The sequence below is a fragment of the Salvelinus fontinalis genome, chromosome 35 (assembly GCF_029448725.1).
Source record: "Salvelinus fontinalis isolate EN_2023a chromosome 35, ASM2944872v1, whole genome shotgun sequence".
NCBI lineage: Eukaryota > Metazoa > Chordata > Actinopteri > Salmoniformes > Salmonidae > Salvelinus > Salvelinus fontinalis.
In genome coordinates, this window is record NC_074699.1 from 38,056,863 (window position 1) to 38,076,595 (window position 19,733).

General features: G+C 49.5%; 1 protein-coding gene across 1 annotated transcript; it reads right to left on the reverse strand.

The window, feature by feature from the left end:
- Positions 1 to 1,982: 1,982 nt before the first annotated feature.
- Positions 1,983 to 18,845, reverse strand: LOC129834943 (basic proline-rich protein-like). Its single transcript, XM_055900312.1, has 3 exons — positions 18,777 to 18,845; positions 10,890 to 11,084; positions 1,983 to 4,061 (listed from the first exon to the last, which is right to left on the reverse strand). The coding sequence occupies exons 1-3, from the start codon at positions 18,843 to 18,845 to the stop codon at positions 1,983 to 1,985; spliced, it is 2,343 nt and encodes a 780-aa protein (XP_055756287.1).
- Between the last annotated feature and the right edge of the window lie 888 nt (positions 18,846 to 19,733).

The window sequence follows — 19,733 nt, forward strand, 5'->3', positions numbered from 1 at the left end:
TGCCTGTGCTAAGCCCTAACCCTCCTGCATGTCTCCCCAGCCTGGTGAGTCCTGTGCTAAGCCCTAACCCTCCTGCATGTCTCCCCAGCCTGGTGAGTCCTGTGCCTGTGCTAAGCCCTAACCCTCCTGCATGTCTCCCCAGCCTGGTGAGTCCTGTGCCTGTGCTAAGCCCTAACCCTCCTGCCTGTCTCCCCAGCCTGGTGAGTCCTGTGCCTGTGTTAAGCCCTAACCCTCCTGCATGTCTCCCCAGCCTGGTGAGTCCTGTGCTAAGCCCTAACCCTCCTGCATGTCTCCCCAGCCTGGTGAGTCCTGTGCTAAGCCCTAACCCTCCTGCATGTCTCCCCAGCCTGGTGAGTCCTGTGCTAAGCCCTAACCCTCCTGCATGTCTCCCCAGCCTGGTGAGTCCTGTGCCTGTGCTAAGCCCTAACCCTCCTGCCTGTCTCCCCAGCCTGGTGAGTCCTGTGCCTGTGCTAAGCCCTAACCCTCCTGCATGTCTCCCCAGCCTGGTGAGTCCTGTGCTAAGCCCTAACCCTCCTGCATGTCTCCCCAGCCTGGTGAGTCCTGTGCCTGTGCTAAGCCCTAACCCTCCTGCATGTCTCCCCAGCCTGGTGAGTCCTGTGCCTGTGCTAAGCCCTAACCCTCCTGCCTGTCTCCCCAGCCTGGTGAGTCCTGTGCCTGTGTTAAGCCCTAACCCTCCTGCATGTCTCCCCAGCCTGGTGAGTCCTGTGCCTGTGTTAAGCCCTAACCCTCCTGCATGTCTCCCCAGCCTGGTGAGTCCTGTGCCTGTGCTAAGCCCTAACCCTCCTGCATGTCTCCCCAGCCTGGTGAGTCCTGTGCTAAGCCCTAACTCTCCTGCATGTCTCCCCAGCCTGGTGAGTCCTGTGCCTGTGCTAAGCCCTAACCCTCCTGCATGTCTCCCCAGTCTGGTGAGAGAGAGACACACTGAGATGCAGTTACTCAACAAATACAGCAGGTGGCTCCACAACTACACATACATATACATAACCTGGCTGCATAATTATGAGAGGACTAATACAACTTAGGATGTCTGTTTAAACCCTGTTACACATATCTACCTGAAGACAACTCCAATAGAAAGGGTTTTCCCTTAAAGGGATGTCTGTTTAAACCCTGTTACACATATCTACCTGAAGACAACTCCAATAGAAAGGGTTTTTCCTTAAAGGGATGTCTGTGTCCTACTTACAGCACCAGTTAACAGTTTGGACTCATTCCAGGGTCTTTATTTTCAACTATTTTCTACATTGTAGAATCATAGTGAAGACATTAAAACTATGAAATAACACAAATGGAATTATGTTGTAACCAAAAGAAGTGTTAAACAAATCAAAATATATTTGAGATTCTTTCAAAGTAGCCACCCTTTGCCTTGATGACAGCTTTGCACACTCTTGGCGTTCTCTCAACCAGCTTCACCTGGGGGAAAAAAGAACAGATGAAAATCCGGTGTTTCTATGTAATGACCAGCTGGCAAGTGTCTTCACTGACAATTTTAACCTATCCCTGACCTGGTCTGTCACACCAACTTGTTTCAAGCTCACCACCATCGTCCTCGTGCCCAAGAACGCCAAGGTAAGCTGCCTAAATGACTATCACCCGGTAGAACTCACATGTATAGCCATGAAATACTTAGCAAGGCAGGTCATGGCTAACATCAACAACATCACCCCAGAACACCCTGGACCCAATCCAATTCGCATACCAGCCCAACAGATCCACAGATGACGCAATCTGTATGACACTTCACACTGCCCTTTCCCACCTGGACTAAAGGAACACCTATGTAAGAATGCTATTCACTGACTACAGCTCAGCATTCAACACCATAGTGCCGTCCAAGCTCATCACATAGTTCAGGGCCCTGGGATTGAACACCTCCCTCTGCAACTGGATTCTGGACTTCCTGACGGGCCGCCGTCAGGCCGTGAGGGTAGGCAACAACACATCCGCCATGCTGACCATCAACACGGGGGCCCCTCGGGGGTGCCGAGGACACCCAAACCATGAAGCCCGCGAGGCTGACCCTCTCTGGAAGTTGCTGTAGCCCTGCTTGGGATCTTCAGCCTATATTGACTGTTGGTTGAGACGCGGGGCCCGTTAGGGTAGGCTGTGTCAGGGTGGGGCCCGTTAGGGTAGGCTGTGTCAGGGTGGGGCCCGTTAGGGTAGGCTGTGTCAGGGTGGGGCCCGTTAGGGTAGGCTGTGTCAGGGTGGGGCCCGTTAGGGTAGGCTGTGTCAGGGTGGGGCCCGTTAGGGTAGGCTGTGTCAGGGTGGGGCCCGTTAGGGTAGGCTGTGTCAGGGTGGGGCCCGTTAGGGTAGGCTGTGTCAGGGTGGGGCCCGTTAGGGTCGGCTGTGTCAGGGTGGGGCCCGTTAGGGTAGGCTCTGTCAGGGTGGGGCCCGTTAGGGTAGGCTCTGTCAGGGTGGGGCCCGTTAGGGTAGGCTCTGTCAGGGTGGGGCCCGTTAGGGTAGGCTGTGTCAGGGTGGGGCCCGTTAGGGTAGGCTGTGTCAGGGTGGGGCCCGTTAGGGTAGGCTCTGTCAGGGTGGGGCCCGTTAGGGTAGGCTCTGTCAGGGTGGGGCCCGTTAGGGTGGGCTCTGTCAGGGTGGGGCCCGTTAGGGTAGACTCTGTCAGGATGGGGCCCGTTAGGGTAGGCTGTGTCAGGGTGGGGCCCGTCAGGGTGGGGCCCGTTAGGGTAGACTCTGTCAGGGTGGGGCCCGTTAGGGTAGACTCTGTCAGGGTGGGGCCCGTTAGGGTAGGCTGTGTCAGGGTGGGGCCCGTCAGGGTGGGGCCCGTTGGGGTAGGCTGTGTCAGGGTGGGGCCCATTGGGGTAGGCTGTGTCAGGGTGGGGCCCGTCAGGGTGGGGCCCATTGGGGTAGGCTGTGTCAGGGTGGGGCCCGTCAGGGTGGGGCCCGTTGGGGTAGGCTGTGTCAGGGTGGGGCCCGTCAGGGTGGGGCCCGTTGGGGTAGGCTGTGTCAGGGTGGGGCCCATTGGGGTAGGCTGTGTCAGGGTGGGGCCCGTCAGGGTGGGGCCCGTTGGGGTAGGCTGTGTCAGGGTGGGGCCCGTCAGGGTGGGGCCCGTTGGGGTAGGCTGCGTCAGGGTGGGGCCCGTCAGGGTGGGGCCCGTTAGGGTAGGCTGTGTCAGGGTGGGGCCCGTTAGGGTAGGCTGTGTCAGGGTGGGGCCCGTCAGGGTGGGGCCCGTTAGGGTAGGGCCCGTTAGGGTAGGCTGTGTCAGGGTGGGGCCCGTCAGGGTGGGGCCCGTTAGGGTAGGCTGTGTCAGGGTGGGGCCCGTCAGGGTGGGGCCCGTTAGGGTGGGGCCCGTTGGGGTAGGCTGTGTCAGGGTGGGGCCCGTCAGGTTGGGGCCCGTTGGGGTAGGCTGTGTCAGGGTGGGGCCCGTTAGGGTAGGCTGTGTCAGGGTGGGGCCCGTTAGGGTAGGCTGTGTCAGGGTGGGGCCCGTCAGGGTGGGGCCCGTTAGGGTAGGCTGTGTCAGGGTGGGGCCCGTCAGGTTGGGGCCCGTTAGGGTAGACTCTGTCAGGATGGGGCCCGTTAGGGTAGGCTGTGTCAGGGTGGGGCCCGTCAGGGTGGGGCCCGTTAGGGTAGGCTGTGTCAGGGTGGGGCCCGTCAGGGTGGGGCCCGTTAGGGTAGGCTGTGTCAGGGTGGGGCCCGTCAGGTTGGGGCCCGTTAGGGTAGACTCTGTCAGGATGGGGCCCGTTAGGGTAGGCTGTGTCAGGGTGGGGCCCGTCAGGGTGGGGCCCGTTAGGGTGGGGCCCGTTGGGGTAGGCTGTGTCAGGGTGGGGCCCGTCAGGGTGGGGCCCGTTAGGGTAGGCTGTGTCAGGGTGGGGCCCGTCAGGGTGGGGCCCGTTAGGGTAGGCTGTGTCAGGGTGGGGCCCGTTAGGGTCGGCTGTGTCAGGGTGGGGCCCGTCAGGGTGGGGCCCGTTGGGGTAGGCTGTGTCAGGGTGGGGCCCGTCAGGGTGGGGCCCGTTAGGGTAGGCTGTGTCAGGGTGGGGCCCGTCAGGGTGGGGCCCGTTAGGGTAGACTCTGTCAGGGGCCTAATTGGAGGTAATAATGCATAGGGTTTCTAGTTTATTGAGGTGCATAAATACACCACACCACAGGATTCATTTGATGGCTGTTTTAAAACGATTTTCCTGCAATTCTACGTAGTAATGATTTACGTTCACTAATTGGTCAATTGATAATTAAATCTAAACAAACAATTTCTATGAGTTGATAGTTAAGCCCTCTGTTTCCATTTATTCTGTAATAGGGTAAATTATATATATATATGTAATAGGGTCAATTATATATATGTGTATTAGGGTCAATTATATATATATATATATATATATATATATATATATATATATGTAATAGGGTCAATTATATATATATATGTAATAGGGTCAATTATATATATGTGTATATATGTAATAGGGTCAATTATATATATGTAATAGGGTCAATTATATTATCAGATCTGTGGTAGGTCTGTAGCCGTGGTTACACCACTGCAAGTCAGATCTGTGGTAGGTCTGTAGCCGTGGTTACAGCACTGCAAGTCAGATCTGTGGCAGGTCTGTAGCCGTGGTTACACCAATGCAAGTCAGATCTGTGGTAGGTCTGTAGCTGTGGTTACACCATGGCCCATCATTAGCACTTTAGAAGCCCCAGCCCTTCCTGTTTCAACATTTAGAGTCCATCATTAGCTCTTTAGAAGCCACAGCCCTTCCTGTTTTCAACATTTAGAGTCCATCCTTAGCGCTTTAGAAGCCCCAGCCCTTCCTGTTTTCAACATTTAGAGTCTATCATTAGCGCTTTAGAAGCCCCAGCCCTTCCTGTTTTCAACATTTAGAGTTCTATCATTAGTGCTTTAGAAGCCCCAGCCCTTCCTGTTTTCAACATTCAGAGTCCATCATTAGCACTTTAGAAGCCCCAGCCCTTCCTGTTTTCAACATTTAGAGTCCATCATTAGCGCTTTAGAAGCCCCAGCCCTTCTGTTTTCAACATTTAGAGTCCATCACTAGCGCTTTAGAAGCCCCAGCCCTTCCTGTTTTCAACATTTAGAGTCTATCGTTAGCGCTTTAGAAGCCCCAGCCCTTCCTGTTTTCAACATTTAGAGTCCATCATTAGCTTTTTAGAAGCCCCAGCCCTTCCTGTTTTCAACATTTAGAGTCCATCATTAGCTTTTTAGAAGCCCCAGCCCTTCCTGTTGTCAACATTTAGAGTCCATCATTAGCGCTTTAGAAGCCCCAGCCCTTCCTGTTGTCAACATTTAGAGTCCATCATTAGCGCTTTAGAAGCCCCAGCCCTTCCTGTTTTCAACATTTAGAGTCCATCATTAGCGCTTTAGAAGCCACAGCCCTTCCTGTTTTCAACATTTAGAGTCCATCATTAGCACTTTAGAAGCCCCAGCCCTTCTGTTTTCAATATTTAGAGTCCATCATTAGCGCTTTAGAAGCCCCAGCCCTTCCTGTTTTCAACATTTAGAGTCTATCATTAGTGCTTTAGAAGCCCCAGCCCTTCCTGTTTTCAACATTTAGAGTCCATCATTAGCGCTTTAGAAGCCACAGCCCTTCCTGTTTTCAACATTTAGAGTCCATCATTAGCACTTTAGAAGCCCCAGCCTTCCTGTTGTCAACATTTAGAGTCCATCATTAGTGCTTTAGAAGCCCCAGCCCTTCTGTTTTCAACATTTAGAGTCCATCATTAGCACTTTAGAAGCCCCAGCCCTTCTGTTTTCAATATTTAGAGTCCATCATTAGCGCTTTAGAAGCCCCAGCCCTTCCTGTTTTCAACATTTAGAGTCCATCATTAGTGCTTTAGAAGCCCCAGCCCTTCTGTTTTCAACATTTAGAGTCCATCATTAGCGCTTTAGAAGCCACAGCCCTTCCTGTTTTCAACATTTAGAGTCCATCATTAGCACTTTAGAAGCCCCAGCCCTTCCTGTTTTCAACATTTAGAGTCCATCATTAGCACTTTAGAAGCCCCAGCCCTTCCTGTTTTCAACATTTAGAGTCCATCATTAACACTTTAGAAGCCACAGCCCTTCCTGGTCTCAACATTTAGAGTCCATCATTAGCACTTTAGAAGCCACAGCCCTTCCTGGTCTCAACATTTAGAGTCCATCATTAGCGCTTTAGAAGCCACAGCCTTCCTGTTCAACATTTAGAGTCTATCATTAATGCTTTAGAAGCCCAGCCCTTCTGTTTTCAACATTTAGAGTCCATCATTAGCGCTTTAGAAGCCCCAGCCCTGCCTGTTTTCAACATTTAGAGTATCATTAGCGCTTTAGAAGTCCCAGCCCTTCTGTTTTCAACATTTAGAGTCAATCATTAGCGCTTTAGAAGCCCCAGCATTTCTGTTTTCAACATTTAGAGTCCATCATTAGTGCTTTAGAAGCCCCAGCCCTTCTGTTTTCAACATTTAGAGTCCATCATTAGCGCTTTAGAAGCCACAGCCCTTCCTGTTTTCAACATTTAGAGTCCATCATTAGCACTTTAGAAGCCCCAGCCCTTCCTGTTTTCAACATTTAGAGTCCATCATTAGCACTTTAGAAGCCCCAGCCCTTCCTGTTTTCAACATTTAGAGTCCATCATTAACACTTTAGAAGCCACAGCCCTTCCTGGTCTCAACATTTAGAGTCCATCATTAGCACTTTAGAAGCCACAGCCCTTCCTGGTCTCAACATTTAGAGTCCATCATTAGCGCTTTAGAAGCCACAGCCTTCCTGTTCAACATTTAGAGTCTATCATTAATGCTTTAGAAGCCCAGCCCTTCTGTTTTCAACATTTAGAGTCCATCATTAGCGCTTTAGAAGCCCCAGCCCTGCCTGTTTTCAACATTTAGAGTATCATTAGCGCTTTAGAAGTCCCAGCCCTTCTGTTTTCAACATTTGGAGTCAATCATTAGCGCTTTAGAAGCCCCAGCATTTCTGTTTTCAACATTTAGAGTCTATCATTAGCGCTTTAGAAGCCCCAGCCCCTTTTACACATCATCATCCGTTACTTCCTCCTTTATGAGCACATAGTTAACAACAAACAGATGCTCATTACCATATGACCTGCTGGTAGTAAACAGGGGATGCATTCCAAACGGAATCCTATTCCCTAGATAGCCCTATAGGCTCTGGTTAAAAGTAGTGCACTATATAGGGAATAGGGTGCCCTATAGACTCCTGTTAAAAGTAGTGCACTATATAGGGAATAGGGTGCCATTTGGAACGTAAATAGGATTACTTCAACATGAGTGGCCCAGGAGAAGGACAGCATCAGAGACGGTCAAGGTAGGTGGGCCTGGCCATCCGGCTGCCTTTATGGACACGCTTTATGAGGATTTAACAAATGCAAGTTGACAGGCACAACATTCAGTGGACAGAGGGGGTCATGCCGGGACAGACGGTTAGAGACTCACTATGCTGGTTAGTGGGTGGTCACTGTCTCTCTGATAGTCAGTGGACAGAGAGGGTCATGCCGGGACAGACGGGTAGTGACTCACTATGCTGGTTAGTGGGTGGTCACTGTCTCTCTGATAGTCAGTGGACAGAGAGGGTCATGCCGGGACAGACGGGTAGTGACTCACTATGCTGGTTAGTGGGTGGTCACTGTCTCTCTGATAGTCAGCTGAAGAAACCTGCAGTTCAAACAACAACAAAACAGTTTACAGGAAGGGGAGCATTTAACCGTCAGCTCATCTAAACATAGACGGGACAACTTGTACATGTTATGCATATCCACTGAAACAAGCTTCTATTTTAAGGTTCTGATGGTGAACAACAGTTGAATTAAACTCATGAGAAATTAGTAAGTTCTATTCTTCAAGAATCAATGGCTATATATCATTCATTTAAAAAGTACCCAAACATGTACCAATGCTTTTGTGCCTCATGCGGGTACAGACTGTACTCTGTTGAACTGTTGTTGGTGACACACTGTACTGGGAAGTCTTGGGTGGTCCCTGTCTCACTGATAGTCAGTTGGAGTATTTTAGGGTGTGTTCCAATGGAAACTTGTACTCTTTTATAGTGCACTCCTTTTGACCGGAGCCCTGTGTGCCCTGGGGGGTGCTGTTTGGGATACACCCATAATGTTTGTTTGTTTCTGTGGTGATTGTAGGAATGTGAGGGGAGCTGTGCTTGCCAGAGTTGAGGTAATGTTCAGGTCTTTGTGTTCCTCTCTCTGGGCTGATGAAAGAGAGTTACATTGATGAGGGTAATTCCAACTGTCAGGGACTCTTCTACAGTCCACTGGCACTGTGCCCCTAATGGAACCCCATTCTCTATGTGCTGCACTACGTTGGACCACTGCCCCCTTGGTAGTGCACTATGTAGGGAATAGGGTGGCACTTGGGAGGCAGGCTGGGTTCCATCTGACTGGCTTCCTCCTTCACAGTGTTCTAGAACAGACCACCAACAGACCATCAACAGACCCTGACCCTGTCCTCCTCTCCTCTCTTCCTCCTTCACAGTGTTCTAGAACAGACCACCAACAGACCATCAACAGACCCTGACCCTGTCCTCCTCTCCTCTCTTCCTCCTTCACAGTGTTCTAGAACAGACCATCAACAGACCCTGACCCTGTCCTCCTCTCCTCTCTTCCTCCTTCACAGTGTTCTAGAACAGACCATCAACAGACCCTGACCCTGTCCTCCTCTCCTCTCTTCCTCCTTCACAGTGTTCTAGAACAGACCACCAACAGACCATCAACAGACCCTGACCCTGACCTCCTCTCCTCTCTTCCTCCTTCACAGTGTTCTAGAACAGACCACCAACAGACCCTGACCCTGACCTCCTCTCCTCTCTTCCTCCTTCACAGTGTTCTAGAACAGACCATCAACAGACCCTGACCCTGTCCTCCTCTCCTCTCTTCCTCCTTCACAGTGTTCTAGAACAGACCATCAACAGACCCTGACCCTGTCGTCCTCTCCTCTCTTCCTCCTTCACAGTGTTCTAGAACAGACCATCAACAGACCCTGACCCTGTCCTCCTCTCCTCTCTTCCTCCTTCACAGTGTTCTAGAACAGACCATCAACAGACCCTGACCCTGACCCTGTCCTCCTCTCCTCTCTTCCTCATTCACAGTGTTCTAGAACAGACCACCAACAGACCCTGACTCTGTCCTCCTCTCCACTCTTCCTCCTTCACAGTGTTCTAGAACAGACCATCAACAGACCATCAACAGACCCTGACCCTGACCTCCTCTCCACTCTTCCTCCTTCACAGTGTTCTAGAACAGACCATCAACAGACCATCAACAGACCCTGACCCTGTCCTCTCCTCTCCTCTCTTCCTCCTTCACAGTGTTCTAGAACAGACCATCAACAGACCATCAACAGACCCTGACCCTGACCTCCTCTCCTCTCTTCCTCCTTCACAGTGTTCTAGAACAGACCATCAACAGACCATCAACAGACCCTGACCCTGTCCTCCTCTCCTCTTTTCTCCTCTCTTCCTCTCCTCTTCTCTTCTCTTCTCTCCTTTCCTCTCCTCTCTTGTCCTCTTTTCTCCTCTCTTCCTTTCCTTTCCTCTCCTCCCCTAACTGTGTCTCAGGGTAATTAACCAAGATATATCCCAATGTAATGAGGTGGGTTGGGTTTGGATAAGTTTCTGTGTCTCAGGGTAATTAACCAAGATATATCCCAATGTAATGAGGTGGGTTGGGTTTGGATAAGTTTCTGTGTCTCAGGGTAATTAACCAAGATATATCCCAATGTAATGAGGTGGGTTGGGTTTGGATAAGTTTCTGTGTCTCAGGGTAATTAACCAAGATATATCCCAATGTAATGAGGTGGGTTGGGTTTGGATAAGTTTCTGTACCGGTGGGTCTTAAACCTTCAGGAGGACTGTAAAGCCGACTTAACCATCAAGTAGAATGGAAGCATCTGACTAATCAGTCACTTTGTCACCACTGAGAACCCAACGTGTTCCTGGTAACGGTCCGAGGCCCGTATGTATCAAACATCTGACTAATCAGTCACTTTGTCAGCACTGAGAATCCAACGTGTTCCTGGTAACGGTCCGAGGCCCGTATGTATCAAACATCTGACTAATCAGTCACTTTGTCACCACTGAGAATCCAACGTGTTCCTGGTAACGGTCCGAGGCCCGTATGTATCAAGCATCTGACTAATCAGTCACTTTGTCTCCACTGAGAATCCAACGTAACGGTAACGGTCCGAGGCCCGTATGTATCAAGCATCTGACTAATCAGTCACTTTGTCAGCACTGAGAATCCAACGTAACGGTAACGGTCCGAGGCCCGTATGTATCAAGCATCTCAGAGAACACAGACCCTGTTCTCCACTGAGACTCCAACGTGTTCCCGGTAACGGTAACGGTCCGAGGCCCGTATGTATCAAGCATCTCAGAGAACACAGACCCTGTTCTCCACTGAGACTCCAACGTGTTCCCGGTAACGGTAACGGTCCGAGGCCCGTATGTATCAAACATCTCAGAGAACACAGACCCTGTTCTCCACTGAGACTCCAACGTGTTCCCGGTAACGGTAACGGTCCGAGGCCCGTATGTATCAAACATCTCAGAGAACACTGTTCTCCACTGCATGTTTCTACAAACAATCAAATCCAGATTTTTCAGAATTTGACTTGTTTGGAGAAAATATAGCTATTAAAAACACTAAAACACGCAATATATATATACATATATATTCAATCTATAGGTTTTCATCATTAGTTCCAGTGTGTCTATGTGTTTTCTAAGTACATTATACACAGTGGGTGCATGAGTCCGTGCAGCCAGCCAACATGGTGAGTACAGTCTCAGGACACTAGGGGGCGACATTGATGTTAGTTACACTTGAAGAAACACCACCATTAAATCAAACTGTATAGAGTCACATGTGCCGATTACAACAGGTGTTGACCTTACAGCTGTGGACCTTACAGGTGTTGACCTTACAGGGGTTGACCTTACAGGGGTTGACCTTACAGGCGTTGACCTTACAGGTGTTGACCTTACAGGTGTTGACCTTACAGGTGTTGACCTTACAGGCGTTGACCTTACAGGGGTTGACCTTACAGGGGTTGACCTTACAGGTGTTGACCTTACAGGTGTTGACCTTACAGTGAAATGCTTACTTACGAGCCACTAACCAACAGTGCAGTTTTCAAAAATACGGATAAGAATAAGAAATAAAAGTTACAAGTAGTTAAAGAGCAGCAGTAAAATAACAATAGCGAGACTATATACAGGGGGTACCGGTACAGAGTCAATGTGGAGGCTATATACAGGGGGTACCGGTACAGAGTCAATGTGGAGGCTATATACAGGGGGTACCGGTACAGAGTCAATGTGGAGGCTATATACAGGGGGTACCGGTACAGAGTCAATGTGGAGGCTATATACAGGGTGTTACGGTACAGAGTCAATGTGGAGGCTATATACAGGGGGTACCGGTACAGAGTCAATGTGGAGGCTATATACAGGGTGTTACGGTACAGAGTCAATGTGGAGGCTATATACAGGGGGTACCGGTACAGAGTCAATGTGGAGGCTATATACAGGGGGTACCGGTACAGAGTCAATGTGGAGGCTATATACAGGGTGTTACGGTACAGAGTCAATGTGGAGGCTATATACAGGGGGTACCGGTACAGAGTCAATGTGGAGGCTATATACAGGGTGTTACGGTACAGAGTCAATGTGGAGGCTATATACAGGGTGTTACGGTACAGAGTCAATGTGGAGGCTATATACAGGGTGTACCGGTACAGAGTCAATGTGGAGGCTATATACAGGGGTTACCGGTACAGAGTCAATGTGGAGGCTATATACAGGGGGTACCGGTACAGAGTCAATGTGGAGGCTATATACAGGGGTTACCGGTACAGAGTCAATGTGGAGGCTATATACAGGGGGTACCAGTACAGAGTCAATGTGGAGGCTATATACAGGGTGTTACGGTACAGAGTCAAAGTGGAGGCTATATACAGGGGGTACCGGTACAGAGTCAATGTGGAGGCTATATACAGGGGGTACCGGTACAGAGTCAATGTGGAGGCTATATACAGGGTGTACCGGTACAGAGTCAATGTGGAGGCTATATACAGGGGTTACCGGTACAGAGTCAATGTGGAGGCTATATACAGGGGGTACCAGTACAGAGTCAATGTGGAGGCTATATACAGGGTGTTACGGTACAGAGTCAATGTGGAGGCTATATACAGGGGGTACCGGTACAGAGTCAATGTGGAGGCTATATACAGGGGGTACCAGTACAGAGTCAATGTGGAGGCTATATACAGGGTGTACCGGTACAGAGTCAATGTGGAGGCTATATACAGGGGTTACCGGTACAGAGTCAATGTGGAGGCTATATACAGGGGGTACCAGTACAGAGTCAATGTGGAGGCTATATACAGGGTGTTACGGTACAGAGTCAATGTGGAGGCTATATACAGGGGGTACCGGTACAGAGTCAATGTGGAGGCTATATACAGGGGGTACCAGTACAGAGTCAATGTGGAGGCTATATACAGGGGTTACCGGTACAGAGTCAATGTGGAGGCTATATACAGGGGGTACCGGTACAGAGTCAATGTGGAGGCTATATACAGGGGGTACCGGTACAGAGTCAATGTGGAGGCTATATACAGGGTATTACGGTACAGAGTCAATGTGGAGGCTATATACAGGGTATTACGGTACAGAGTCAATGTGGAGGCTATATACAGGTGGTACCGGTACAGAGTCAATGTGGAGGCTATATACAGGGTGTTACGGTACAGAGTCAATGTGGAGGCTATATACAGGGGGTACCGGTACAGAGTCAATGTGGAGGCTATATACAGGGGGTACCGGTACAGGGTCAATGTGGAGGCTATATACAGGGGGTACTGGTAAAGAGTCAATGTGGAGGCTATATACAGGGGGTACCGGTACAGGGTCAATGTGGAGGCTATATACAGGGTGTTACGGTACAGAGTCAATGTGGAGGCTATATACAGGGTGTTACGGTACAGAGTCAATGTGGAGGCTATATACAGGGTATTACGGTACAGAGTCAATGTGGAAGCTATATACAGGGGGTACCGGTACAGAGTCAATGTGGAGGCTATATACAGTGGGTACCAGTACAGAGTCAATGTGGAGGCTATATATAGGGGGGGTACCGGTACAGGGTCAATGTGGAGGCTATATACAGGGGGTACCGGTACAGAGTCAATGTGGAGGCTATATACAGGGGGTACCGGTACCGAGTCAATGTGGAAGCTATATACAGGGGGTACCGGTACAGAGTCAATGTGGAGGCTATATACAGGTGGTACTGGTACAGAGTCAATGTGGAGGCTATATACAGGGGGTACCGGTACAGAGTCAATGTGGAGGCTATATACAGGGGGAACCGGTACAGAGTCAATGTGGAGGCTATATACAGGGTGTTACGGTACAGAGTCAATGTGGAGGCTATATACAGGGGGTACTGGTACAGAGTCAGTGTGGAGGCTATATACAGGGGGTACCGGTACAGAGTCAATGTGGAGGCTATATACAGGGGGTACCGGTACAGAGTCAATGTGGAGGCTATATACAGGGGGTACCGGTACAGAGTCAACGTGGAGGCTATATACAGGGTGTTACGGTACAGAGTCAATGTGGAGGCTATATACAGGGGGTACCGGTACCGAGTCAATGTGGAGGCTATATACAGGGGGTACCGGTACCGAGTCAATGTGGAGGCTATATACAGGGGGTACCGGTACAGAGTCAATGTGGAGGCTATATACAGGGTATTACGGTACAGAGTCAATGTGGAGACTATATACAGGGGGTACCGGTACAGGGTCAATGTGGAGGCTATATACAGGGTGTTACGGTACAGAGTCAATGTGGAGGCTATATACAGGGTGTACCGGTACAGGGTCAATGTGGAGGCTATATACAGGGGGTACCGGTACAGAGTCAATGTGGAGACTTTATACAGGGGGTACCGGTACAGAGTCAATGTGGAGACTATATACAGGGGGTACCGGTACAGAGTCAATGTGGAGGCTATATACAGGGGGGTACGGTACAGAGTCAATGTGGAGACTATATACAGGGGGTACCGGTACCGAGTCAATGTGGAGGCTATATACAGGGTGTTACGGTACAGAGTCAATGTGGAGGCTATATACAGGGGGTACCGGTACAGAGTCAATGTGGAGACTATATACAGGGGGTACCGGTACCGAGTCAATGTGGAGGCTATATACAGGGGGTACCGGTACCGAGTCAATGTGGAGGCTATATACAGGGGGTACTGGTACAGAGTCAATGTGGAGGCTATATACAGGGGGTACCGGTACAGAGTCAATGTGGAGGCTATATACAGGGGGTACCGGTACAGAGTCAATGTGGAGGCTATATACAGGGGGTACTGGTACAGAGTCAATGTGGAGGCTATATACAGGGGGTACCGGTACCGAGTCAATGTGGAGACTATATACAGCGGGTACCAGTACAGAGTCAATGTGGAGGCTATATACAGGGGGTACCGGTACAGAGTCAATGTGGAGGCTATATACAGGGTGTTACGGTACAGAGTCAATGTGGAGGCTATATACAGGGGGTACCGGTACCGAGTCAATGTGGAGGCTATATACAGGGGGTACCGGTACAGAGTCAATGTGGAGGCTATATACAGGGGGTACCGGTACAGAGTCAATGTGGAGGCTATATACAGGGGGTACCAGTGCAGAGTCAATGTGGAGACTATATACAGGGGGTACCGGTACAGAGACAATGTGGAGGCTATATACAGGGGGTACCGGTACAGAGTCAATGTGGAGGCTATATACAGGGGGGTACGGTACAGAGTCAATGTGGAGACTATATACAGGGGGTACCGGTACAGAGTCAATGTGGAGGCTATATACAGGGGGTACCGGTACAGAGTCAATGTGGAGGCTATATACAGGGGGTACCGGTACAGAGTCAATGTGGAGGCTATATACAGGGTATTACGGTACAGAGTCAATGTGGAGGCTATATACAGGGTGTTACGGTACCGAGTCAATGTGGAGGCTATATACAGGGTGTTATGGTACAGAGTCAATGTGGAGGCTATATACAGGGTGTACCGGTACAGAGTCAATGTGGAGGCTATATACAGGGTGTTACGGTACAGAGTCAATGTGGAGGCTATGTACGGGGGGGTACCGGTACAGAGTCAATGTGGAGGCTATATACAGGGGGTACCGGTACAGAGTCAATGTGGAGGCTATATACAGGGTGTTACCGGTACAGAGTCAATGTGGAGGCTATATACAGGGGGTACCGGTACAGAGTCAATGTGGAGGCTATATACAGGGTGTTACGGTACAGAGTCAATGTGGAGGCTATATACAGGGTGTTACCGGTACAGAGTCAATGTGGAGGCTATATACAGGGTGTTACGGTACAGAGTCAATGTGGAGGCTATATACAGGGGGTACCGGTACAGAGTCAATGTGGAGGTTATATACAGGGGGTACCGGTACAGAGTCAATGTGGAGGCTATATACAGGGGGTACCGGTACAGAGTCAGTGTGGAGGCTATATACAGGGGGTACCGGTACAGAGTCAATGTGGAGGCTATATACAGGGGGTACCGGTACAGAGTCAATGTGGAGGCTATATACAGGGGGTACCGGTACAGAGTCAATGTGGAGGCTATATACAGGGGGTACCAGTACAGAGTCAATGTGGAGGCTATATACAGGGTGTTACGGTACAGAGTCAATGTGGAGGCTATATACAGGGTGTTACGGTACAGAGTCAATGTGGAGGCTATATACAGGGGGTACTGGTACAGAGTCAATGTGGAGGCTATATACAGGGGGTACCGGTACAGAGTCAATGTGGAGGCTATATACAGGGGGTACCAGTACAGAGTCAATGTGGAGGCTATATACAGGGTGTTACGGTACAGAGTCAATGTGGAGGCTATATACAGGGTGTTACGGTACAGAGTCAATGTGGAGGCTATATACAGGTTGTTACGGTACAGAGTCAATGTGGAGGCTATATACAGGGGGTACTGGTACAGAGTCAATGTGGAGGCTATATACAGGGGGTACCGGTACAGAGTCAATGTGGAGGCTATATACAGGGGGTACTGGTACAGAGTCAATGTGGAGGCTATATACAGGGTGTTACGGTACAGAGTCAATGTGCGGGGGCACCGATCAGTCGAGGTAGTATGTACATTTAGGTAGAGTTATTAAAGTGACTATGCAACGATGATAACAACAGAGAGTAGCAGCGGTGTAAAAAAGGGGTGGGGGGGGGCAATGCAAAGAGTCTGGGGAGCCATTTGATCAGAACCTTGTGATCATTGCAGCAACATTGTTCTGGTATAAAGAACTACCGAACAGCTGTAGGCCAATATTCACAGTGATGCTGATGTGTATATCTGACAGAATGAAGCTAGGACACGGCTAGTGAAGAGTCCTGGACCCATCCTTAAACCCAGTCTCTATTAGAACCCACGGAAAGGATCAGGCTGGACCCATCCTTAAACCCCAGTCTCTATCAGAACCCACGGAAAGGATCAGGCTGGACCCATCCTTAACCCCAGTCTCTATCAGAACCCACGGAAAGGATCAGGCTGGACCCATCCTTAAACCCAGTCTCTATCAGAACCCACGGAAAGGATCAGGCTGGACCTATCCTTAACCCCAGTCTCTATCAGAACCCACGGAAAGGATCAGGCTGGACCCATCCTTAAACCCAGTCTCTATCAGAACCCACGGAAAGGATCAGGCTGGACCCATCCTTAACCCCAGTCTCTATCAGAACCCACGGAAAGGATCAGGCTGGACCCATCCTTAAACCCAGACTCTATCAGAACCCACAGAAAGGATCAGGCTGGACCCATCCTTAAACCCAGACTCTATCAGAACCCACAGAAAGGATCAGGCTGGACCCATCCTTAACCCCAGCCTCTATCAGAACCCACGGAAAGGATCAGGCTGGACCCATCCTTAAACCCCAGCCTCTATCAGAACCCACGGAAAGGATCAGGCTGGACCCATCCTTAACCCCAGTCTCTATCAGAACCCACGGAAAGGATCAGACTGGACCCATCCTTAAACCCAGTCTCTATCAGAACCCACGGAAAGGATCAGGCTGGACCCATCCTTAAACCCAGTCTCTATCAGAACCCACGGAAAGGATCAGGCTGGACCCATCCTTAAACCCAGTCTCTATCAGAACCCACGGAAAGGATCAGACTGGACCCATCCTTAAACCAAGTCTCTATCAGAACCCACGGAAAGGATCAGGCTGGACCCATCCTTAAACCCAGTCTATCAGAACCCACGGAAAGGATCAGACTGGACCCATCCTTAAACCCAGTCTCTATCAGAACCCACGGAAAGGTTCAGGCTGGACCCATCCTTAAACCCAGTCTCTATCAGAACCCACGGAAAGGATCAGGCTGGACCCATCCTTAAACCCAGACTCTATCAGAACCCACGGAAAGGATCAGGCTGGACCCATCCTTAAACCCAGACTCTATCAGAACCCACGGAAAGGATCAGGCTGGACCCATCCTTAAACCCAGTCTCTATCAGAACCCACGGAAAGGATCAGGCTGGACCCATCCTTAAACCCAGTCTATCAGAACCCACGGAAAGGATCAGGCTGGACCCATCCTTAAACCCAGTCTCTATCAGAACCCACGGAAAGGTTCAGACTGGACCCATCCTTAAACCCCAGCCTCTATCAGAACCCACGGAAAGGATCAGACTGGACCCATCCTTAAACCCAGTCTCTATCAGAACCCACGGAAAGGATCAGGCTGGACCCATCCTTAAACCCCAGCCTCTATCAGAACCCACGGAAAGGATCAGACTGGACCCATCCTTAAACCCAGACTCTATCAGAACCCACGGAAAGGATCAGGCTGGACCCATCCTTAAACCCAGTCTATCAGAACCCACGGAAAGGATCAGGCTGGACCCATCCTTAAACCCAGTCTATCAGAACCCACGGAAAGGATCAGGCTGGACCCATCCTTAAACCCAGTCTCTATCAGAACCCACGGAAAGGATCAGGCTGGACCCATCCTTAACCCCAGTCTCTATCAGAACCCACGGAAAGGATCAGGCTGGACCCATCCTTAAACCAAGTCTATCAGAACCCACGGAAAGGATCAGGCTGGACCCATCCTTAAACCCAGTCTCTATCAGAACCCACGGAAAGGATCAGGCTGGACCCATCCTTAAACCCAGTCTCTATCAGAACCCACGGAAAGGATCAGGCTGGACCCATCCTTAACCCCAGTCTCTATCAGAACCCACGGAAAGGATCAGGCTGGACCCATCCTTAAACCAAGTCTATCAGAACCCACGGAAAGGATCAGGCTGGACCCATCCTTAAACCCAGTCTCTATCAGAACCCACGGAAAGGATCAGGCTGGACCCATCCTTAAACCCAGTCTCTATCAGAACCCACGGAAAGGATCAGGCTGGACCCATCCTTAAACCCAGTCTCTATCAGAACCCACGGAAAGGATCAGGCTGGACCCATCCTTAAACCCAGTCTATCAGAACCCACAGAAAGGATCAGGCTGGACCCATCCTTAAACCCAGTCTCTATCAGAACCCACGGAAAGGATCAGGCTGGACCCATCCTTAAACCCAGTCTATCAGAACCCACAGAAAGGATCAGGCTATACGCTCTGATGAGACTGGAAATAAAGGAGTTGGATTCAGAAATACACACAAATATAGATTTAGAAACAGAGGTTGTTATCATTTATTAGTCTGGTTTGGGGTCAATTTACCTCTCCGTTTCTGGTTGGATTCTGGTTGTATTCTGGTTGCAGTTTCTGGTTGCAGTTTCTAACGTCCATCATTGATTTCTGTTAGAAGTCTCTGTGGATGTCCATGCTAAGGATGGGCCATTTAAATGTTTTGACTGTTCAAGTACTCGGATGGGAAAACTAAAACACAAATACAAAAAGGCCTGCAATGGAAAAAAAATATGGACGCATTTATCTACATGGCAACAGCGCACAACAACGCCTAATTTATTATAACCATCACAGACAACAACGCCTAATTTATCATAACCATCACAGACAACAACGCCTAATTTATCATAACCATCACAGACAACAACGCCTAATTTATCATAACCATCACAGACAACAACGCCTAATTTATTATAACCATCACAGACAACAACGCCTAATTTATCATAACCATCACAGACAACAACGCCTAATTTATCATAACCATCACAGACAACAATGCCTAATTTATTATAACCATCACAGACAACAACGCCTAGTTTATCATAACCATCACAGACAACAATGCCTAATTTATCATAACCATCACAGACAACAACGCCTAATTTATCATAACCATCACAGACAACAACGCCTAATTTATCATAACCATCACAGACAACAACGCCTAATTTATCATAACCATCACAGACAACAACGTCTAATTTATCATAACCATCACAGACAACAACGCCTAATTTATCATAACCATCACAGACAACAACGTCTAATTTATCATAACCATCACAGACAACAATGCCTAATTTATCATAACCATCACAGACAACAACGTCTAATTTATCATAACCATCACAGACAACAACGCCTAATTTATCATAACCATCACAGACAACAATGCCTAATTTATCATAACCATCACAGACAACAACGCCTAATTTATCATAACCATCACAGACAACAACGCCTAATTTATCATAACCATCACAG